Source organism: Macadamia integrifolia, unplaced genomic scaffold (assembly GCF_013358625.1).
Source record: "Macadamia integrifolia cultivar HAES 741 unplaced genomic scaffold, SCU_Mint_v3 scaffold31, whole genome shotgun sequence".
NCBI classification, from domain to species: domain Eukaryota; kingdom Viridiplantae; phylum Streptophyta; class Magnoliopsida; order Proteales; family Proteaceae; genus Macadamia; species Macadamia integrifolia.
The window spans coordinates 702470-710979 of NW_024869204.1; the positions used below are offsets into that span (position 1 = coordinate 702470).

At 38.5% G+C, this 8510-nt stretch overlaps 1 protein-coding gene across 1 annotated transcript in view; it reads right to left on the reverse strand.

Annotated features, from left to right (window-relative positions):
- Window positions 1-5534, reverse strand: part of LOC122067748 (putative RNA-binding protein Luc7-like 2) — a 40886-nt gene extending 35352 nt beyond the window's left edge. The window contains exons 1-8 of the mRNA XM_042631588.1: window positions 5185-5534; window positions 4025-4077; window positions 3525-3693; window positions 3364-3427; window positions 2607-2686; window positions 2296-2452; window positions 1360-1421; window positions 1108-1170 (exon numbers count right to left, since the gene is read on the reverse strand). Of these exons, the coding sequence (XP_042487522.1) occupies window positions 1108-1170; window positions 1360-1421; window positions 2296-2452; window positions 2607-2686; window positions 3364-3427; window positions 3525-3693; window positions 4025-4077; window positions 5185-5331 (795 nt within the window). The 5' untranslated portion in view covers window positions 5332-5534. The remainder of the gene's footprint in view (window positions 1-1107; window positions 1171-1359; window positions 1422-2295; window positions 2453-2606; window positions 2687-3363; window positions 3428-3524; window positions 3694-4024; window positions 4078-5184) is intronic.
- Between the last annotated feature and the right edge of the window lie 2976 nt (window positions 5535-8510).

The following is an 8510-nucleotide window of genomic DNA, read 5'->3' on the forward strand; positions in this document are numbered from 1 at the left end:
TTCTTCAAGGCTATTTATAAGGTTCTTTTATGGTTCGACAAGCTAGGTGACAGATCTGGTGTTTTCTTAATTTCTGGTTCTGGAACTCCCAGATTGCTTCTATTCGATCCTTCACTGATCTGACTACCCCTCCAACTGATGAATCCCATCTTTTGGTTGAGTATGATACCTAATGAGAGGATGGTTCGATCCTAATTTGGAGGACATCAGACCAGGGATTCGATTGTTATGAAGTTTTCCCCTATTCTGGCCGATTCTGGTTAGTTCAGATTCTGCCCAGAAATTTGAGTCGATCTGCCCTGAATATTGCTGATTGGTTGCTGGTATATTCTTCATTGTTTTAGTCTCGTTAGTTGGTGATTTAAGTCCTAAGGGTTGCTACTGATTTGACCCTCAATAGTATTGCCTATTAGAATCGATAATAGCCTGCTGAACTATATGTTATTCTGATTTTTCTGTTATGTTGATGGGCTGGTTCTGGTTGTTCTTTGGTTTAGAAAATCCTGTAGTTTGGGTCTAGTTTGACTTATCAAATCTAGTCCTACATTACAAAGCCAAACAGAAACTTCCACTTTGGGTTTTTTTTTTTTTTTTCAAAAGCATATGCTGATTCAAATACGTGTATCTATGCTCAAAAAATAGGCACACCCCCTGAAGTTTCATGCAAAAATTCCACCATTCCGGGCATTTCTAAAAATTTTGGCAAAATCTACCAAATTTCACCCCCATTTCTGTTGTTTCGCCAAAATATTTCAATTTCGACAAGGGGTAAAATCACCTAGCCTCCCAAATGTCAGTAGGTGGATAATAAACTGGCCTAATGAGTGGGATCCCACAAGGAAATTTTCTTTTGAGCAGCAATCTTGAATAGGTGGACATAAAGGTTGCTATCAAAGGAAAATAGCGGGTGGCATTCTTCAATGGGTGGACATAAAGGTTGCTACCAAAGGTAAATTAGCGGTGTCTTGGTATATTCCCAGTACACTGCATACAACTGAAACTAAATGGTCAAGAGAATCATGCATCATACTCCAGAAGAAATTTACTCTATCGGTTACAAACATGAAAAATGCAACTAGATAGAAGATTAAGGAGAATATGACTCACAATGCGCACATCAGCTGCAGTATACTTCGAAGAGTCCAGAATAGGCTCCTGCCTAGCTCCCAACTGAAGCAATAAAATAATAATCAATCATTAATGACAAATAATAAATATTAAAAAGTTGAGGCATCAATACAACAAGGATATCTAGGGAAAACAACTGAACACTACTGAAGGAAAACCACTGACGGCTGCACAAAATAGGATAGAAATAGCCTGATCTTGTAAATTAATATGGAAATGGGAGGATAATACCTTCTTCAGCGCTTCAGCCTCTTCCAGTGCTTTCTGTGCCTCATCTACCATTCCTTGCTCACCTAAAGAACAGACAGTGGTAGACATGCATGTGAACAAGCCACTTATTATAAATGTTCTGAGCTAAAAAAGATAAAACTACAGACCTCATCAATACCATACTGCAACAACAATGGTAAAACTCAATGTACATTGTACAGACAGGTTTTGGGATATGGGATAATTGTCTAAGAATGCATGCACCGAATGGTAGCAAACTGTGAAGGACCAATTCAGGATTGGAAAAGACCATGCAACAGGCCAGCAAGAGTGATTGAAATTGGAATGTTAGGTTCAGCAACAAGGTTTATGCCAAGGCCAATTGAGTACTGTAAAGGACCAAATTAGGTATTTGGGAAAAGTGCAAAAGAACAAGGGAGGGAGGGTAAGAAAAAGAAAAGGCTCTGGTTGCTCAGAGTAGGAGTAGATCAATTTCAGGTACATAGCAGAAGCTGCAAGCACCAGTTAGATCAATTAGGGAAAAACCAAGGGTTCCGATTTAAGACTAGTACTTTGTAAAAAGGCACAAAAAATGATTTTTGAGAAGGCACATATAAAGAGTGGAGCTGGGGAGTCACTAGTTTCAATGAAGATTTTGGGTGTGTTTTAATGTCTTTCTCTGGTTGGTCACATGAAAGATTAGGCCATGGGTGAGACTGTGAGGGTTCACAGGGGACCAGTTTGGCTTGGTCAAAGGTTTAGGGAGTTGAAAGTGTTTTTATCTATATAGTATATTAAACAAACAAGAATGGATCCAGTTGCTGAAATCCTGGGATAACACTTTATTTGAAAGAGTTAATAATGAGGAACAAAAACCAAAATTCTTAATAGGGCAAAAGCTTTACTTTGCATGCAACTTCCAACCAGTCTGAGAAGTGCGTCTGATAGAACACTTACCAAGATCCTCTGCCTTCTTCAGCTTCTCATTAATCATTTCCTGTGTACGTGGATCTGGAGGAGCAAGTACAGGCAATGGAGCCAATGATGGAGGGTTTGGAAGTGGTTGTGGTAGAGAAGCTCTATCCTTGTTGAAGGCATCCAAAAGAAGCATAGACTGAAATTGGAAATTAAGACATGCAACCACTTCTAAGAGCAGAAAAACCAGCAACTTAAACTAGAATCAATATGACCAAACTAAAAATAACACTCCAACAGAAGTCCAAAGAAAGACAGCTAAAGCTAGTAAAAGAAAAAGATGCAAATAATACCTGTTTATCTGCTCGTTTAGCTCTGAGGTCTTCCACCACTTCCAGAGCCCGAATCTTAGCCTCTGTTTTGCCTTCAAGATCTACAAACCAACATTGTCCATGTCACACATCGCTAACTTCTACCAATACATCCAAACCCTCACAGAGTGGAAGACCCAAATGATCATTTATTTTGTCAACTAAAAGCCTTGATGGAACATTGAGAAATATTCAACTAGGTGAGAAAAAGAATCAACATGAAAATCTTAACATATATAAAAGAAAAATTATCAGCATAAACTGTTTGCAAACTTGCAAAACACAAATGAAATATCAATACAGCATTGATCAATACACCAAAGTATCCCATTAAAAGGTCTAAGCTGAACTTCTCAAAGGATTATGATGGGAGGAGGAACAACTGATTTCACTATTTCAACAACCCTCAAGAGTCAAAGGAGCACATCAATGAACACAAAATGATGACAACAGATAGTACCCAGAAGTGATAACAAACCATAGCTAGAAGCACTAGGGGGGGGGGAGGGAACTTCAACGGGGGGAGGGAACTTCAACCGTGCAACATTTACCGATATTAGATTTCAAGAAATGAATTATAAAAAAAAAAATAAAAAAAAAAAAAATAATAAAGCAAGGTGTTCTCTACTCAGTGGCAAAATGAATAATGCACTTAAACAAAATACATCATCTCCCAGTAGCAAATGTTTGTAACAACAGACCAACGAAGCGCACAGCTAGTTTATGAGGGCAATCTTACCAAGCTGATCGACTTCCTTCAACTTTTCTTTGATTTGCTTTGACAACTCCAGGACCTCAGGCGACTGCAGTATCAACAGAAAATTAAATTTCATATACAAAAAATCACAAATAAATTCAAATGCAGCTGACATATGGCCTCATAGAATCATAACCATTTACCTGGGTCACCTCAGAAACAGAAATAGCGATGGCAGCTTTTGCATCCTCATCCTCTAGGCGCTTAAGAGCTCTTGTAATTTTCCGATCACACTCAACAATAAGCCTGTCTATAACATCCTCTAAATCTCTGTCATAGTTATCAGTACCTTTTGCTTTGGCCTCTTCATATCTATAGAGGTTCAGGAAGGATCATGGATTAAAAAAATGCACAAGAAACAGTAAGTTTAACTTGTTTTCTTTTCCCATGTCCTGACATATGCTTAAAGTAGTTTTATTGTAGCTAAGACCACAAAGTCGTGACAACAGTGTCCACTGCAAAGTCACAATGAAAAGTTGTTATTCAGAGAACCAGAAAATCATGGCCCTCATTTGAAGAACTTGCCACAATAGAAAAACAAAATATATAAAGAGCAGCTTCTTTCTTTTTTTTTTTTCTTTTTTTTTTTTTGGTGGGGTGGGGGGGATCAAAATAATGTGTGCAGTATGAGTAAAAAGGATACTCTTTTCTCAGCTGTAATGAATGCACCTTTGGACATGGACCCATATCCATTTTCTGAAACAAATCAAAACAAGAGCCATAAGTCAATACAGAAACTATAAATACCACAGTTCGAGTAATCGGAATCGGGACTGGGATCAATCGCTTCCGATTCGGATCTGATTCCAAGCCGAATCAGGAAGAATGGACCATATTCTACAAAGAATTGGAATTAATCAGCAAAAAATCCCAAAATCACTGGATCAGATAGACCGGAATCGGGATCGACTGTGGCCGATTCAGCCAATCAGATCCTAATTCATTGAACTGTGATTAATTCTCAACGACAATTTAAAAAACTAAATTAAGACACCAAATTCCCAACCCAAAAGATAATCGTAGAATTTTTTTTCCCTCACAATAACGAGTTTTATTCAAATAAACATAAAGGTTACCAGGCATATATACCAAAGCACAAAAACACAAGTGTGGGTTAAAAGAAGATGGTAGACATCATCTTGTGCAGCATAACAATTAAGGTCTTTAGAGTATTTGGTTGTAGAGATTTGTTCCTATACATCACCAGGTTTCAAAGCGTACTCGTACAACCATGTCAAAGAAAGGGAAACACAAAGTTCAGGAACACATGACATGGATGTTAGACCCACATACCACAGTAGACATAAAACCAAGCTTACTGGTAGTAGAGAAAAATCAATATTATAGCTCAAAGTTACACATAAATCATTCAGCAATAAGAGTCTACAGGAATAAAATGGGCTGTCAATTAGGGTTCAGACAATAAACTGGAAGAACAAAACTTGTGTTAACCAAAACATATTATCAAAAATAATTCAAAAATGAAACCAACACATTCTTAACAGCACCATATTTTGTGGAACTAAAAAACTCCCACGAATATAATGCAACCAAAATTTACTGATAAAAGAGCTTGATTAGGGACCGAAGAAGTTCACGTAATTACTATTGCAGGATCCCATAGTAAGAATGGAAGTTGAGGAACGATTCGAAAACTAGGGAAGATAATTCATATAAATTTGATTTAACGTCAAAATATTGAGGGAAAAGAAGAATTTCATATAGATAAAAGCGAATAACCAAAACAATGGAGAAAGGGGAAAGAAATAAACGCGGAGGGGGGAAAGGAAGCGAGAGTTGTACCGTTAATTGGAAGAGTTCGTGCGGGCAAAGCCCAACTAGGAACAGACGACAGACATCCCTGTCGTAGTACTTGCGATTCACTTCTCTCACGTCGCCATTACGGTTCGCACCCATGAGCACATCGAGTTGCTTTCTTATAGCATCCATTTGCAGGGTTAGGGTTTCAGACTTTGAGTGGAGCTTTAGGGGTTATATTTCTTGTCGTACAGAGAAGACTGATCTTGAGAAGAGCTTTTGCCACGGCTAAGGCTCTCTCATAAAGTAGGGCTCGGGATCTCTCACAACTGGGGCAGTGATATAGCGGACAAGGCCGAAGAAACTCCCTTTTGTTAAAATGCCAACCTTTCTCTTATTGTATCAACTTTCTATTTCACAAAGTTTTTTTTCTTTTTTTTTTGGTAGAACTATTTCACAAAGGTTAGTTGGGGAGATATTGAGGGGTGTAAACTAGTCAATCCGGACCGATTTCAGTCGGGCCTAGTCGGTCACCCCACTTTGGGATCCTACAACAGGGATGACCTGTATAAGTAATCAGTCGCATAATTCCATTTATGAATAGTAGGTCAGGTACAAGTCTTTAATCTCTTTAATCAGGCAGAACATACCTTAAATGAGCTACTGATACACCTCTCTAAACAAGCCTTAAACGGGTATTAATAAAATATTTCAATTTCAAATTAAGGCTTTAATGGTGTATGAATTGAACACTTGACTAATGCAAAAGGACTCATTGATGATAAAGGTTTAGATTGATTAATCAAATTCATATACAACTAGCAATTCAGCAATAGTCGGGCTTAATTGGGCTCTTAGGGAATCCGGATTAGGCATTCGGTCTCGGTCAAGTGACTTTCGGGCTGGACCCATGCACTGGGAATGACTGAATATTATTTAGTCTAAGTTTGAGCTTAACATGACTGATAAACGGTATTGGCCGGCCAATCTCAGGTTTTCTTAGTCGGGCTAACTAGTATGGGACTAGAATTGACACCCCTAGTGAGAACTACACACACATATATCATATCATATCATATCATATAATATATTTTCTTATTAACACCCCCCTAAGATGTCAATAGATTTGCGAGTACAACAACAACAAACAACGACAATCATAACCTTATCCCAGTTTAATGGAGTCGGTTATATGGATCCGAAATAGGAATAGGGTTATAAAGAGACAAAATAAGTAAAGTGAGGTGAGGTACAAAATAGGTAAACGTAGAAGTCAAGGCATCACAGGAACATCCTCTATGAGGGGTCGACAACTCGGGTCCTTGTCCTCTATAGAACTCTATCCATGGTCATGCTATAATCTTATCCTACCATATGCATATCATTTCTTACAACTTCATCAATAGTCATTTTGGGCTTGCCCATACCTCTTCTGGCTCCATCCAATTGAATCTGGTCACTCTTCCTCACTGGGGCATCCATAGGTCTCCGTTGGACATGTCCATACATCTCAACCGGTTCTCACGGAGCTTATCTTGGATAGGGGTGACTCCCACATTGCTTCTAATGCGCTCATTCCTTACTCTATCTCTTTTGGTCTTGCTGCATATCATCCTCAGCATTCTCATCTCCGCTACATTCAGTTTATTCAAATTACTCTTCTTGACAGCCCAACACTCCGCTCCATATGTCATAACCGGTTGTATAACTGTCCAATAAAATTTTCCCTTGAGTTTCATAGGCATGCGTTTGTCACATAAAACTCCCGATGCACCTCTCCATCTCATCCATCCCACTTTAATTCTGTGGGCAACATCATTCTCTATATCACCATCTTTGCTAATGATGGATCCCAGGTATTTAAAACATTCACTCTCAGGTAGTTCCTGATCTCCAAGTTTCACCACTCCATCACCTCCACTAGTTTGGCTGAAGAGGCACATCATATATGTTGTTTTATGGTTGTCCTTGTTGGCAACCCAGCCACGTGGTAGTGATGACATGGCCAATTTGGGTGATGTGGATGAAAATGATGACACGGTAGTGTTCAGTGCCATCGATGAGATAACAGAGTCGCTTGGTATGCATGGAGTGGTTTAAAACATCCTTAGTAGGTGGTGCGAATTTCTAGGTCAAAACTAGTAAAATTAGCCTATTTATGCTTGAGAGAATTTTCGGTAATGAAAATGATATTTTTGGAAGATCATTTCTTCATGAAAAAGATAGATTGTAATTTACTTAGTCCAATGCATTTAATTTCATCACATTCCGATATTGTATGAAGAAGTTACGGCATTTGTGGCAGTTGAGGGTAATTTCGGCATTGAATTTTTTTTTCAAAGGAAGTGTTCTTCATGTAATGATATGACAAAAATACAATATTTCCAACGGTTTTAATTTCATCGCATTCTGATTCTGTATGAGAAAGATGCGTCATTAGAAAAGTCAAGGGGCATTTTAGTCTTTTTACATTACTGAGTCAGATGATCGAATCTTCTGAAAAGTCGTAGAGCATCTAGTTATGGTTCCAACGCATTTTGTTTCATCTCGATCGGATATCGTATGAAAAAGTTATAAGTGTTTCCGCCAGTTCGAAAATCTATACCAAAAATTCATTAGTTACTCTCGGTGTTGGGTGGATTTTTCAGAATTTATTTTTGAAATTTGAAGGGCTTTTGTGTAATTTTAAGATTTTGAAGGTCTGAGTTGCAGGGGTCTTTAAGCACTGAAATATATGGAGGCAGGGGCTTGATTGTAATAAAAGAGAGTATAGGGTTGTACAATGGAGGGTTCAAATGAAGCCATGTAGGCCTTATTCTCATCTAACGGTTGCTGAACTTAGGCGTTGACTAGATGGGTAAGATTCCTACACGAAGATCCTCATTGGTGAAGTCCATCGGACATCATGGTGTGGTGCCTAACCATATTGAGTCTTGATTGTGTGTAGCGCATGTGCATAGAATCTATAAAGAGATTCTTCATATCTTGATATGAGCCAATCATATCAGATCGGTTCCGATCCAATGGTCAAGATCGATGGAGCTTTATTAAAGTTAGTCGACAGGGTACCATGAAACTTGCTACACCAACCAATCGGTGATCGACAACGCATCTGACAATGTCAGCTCGTATGTCATGATGACGTCATCTTTGACTTTGTAAGATTCAAATCTAATGGTTTAGATCTATTGTTCGTTGGTTTAATCGGACGGCATAGATTATAAGATCTTTTAGATGAGATCCACGGACATATTTCACCCTAGTTGCGCTCATTGCCAGTGTAGCCTAAGCCACCCCTACGAAGATTCTATTTCCGGCTATCTCATTGGTCCAACTTCAAATGGTCATATCTCCTTCATTTTAACTCCGAT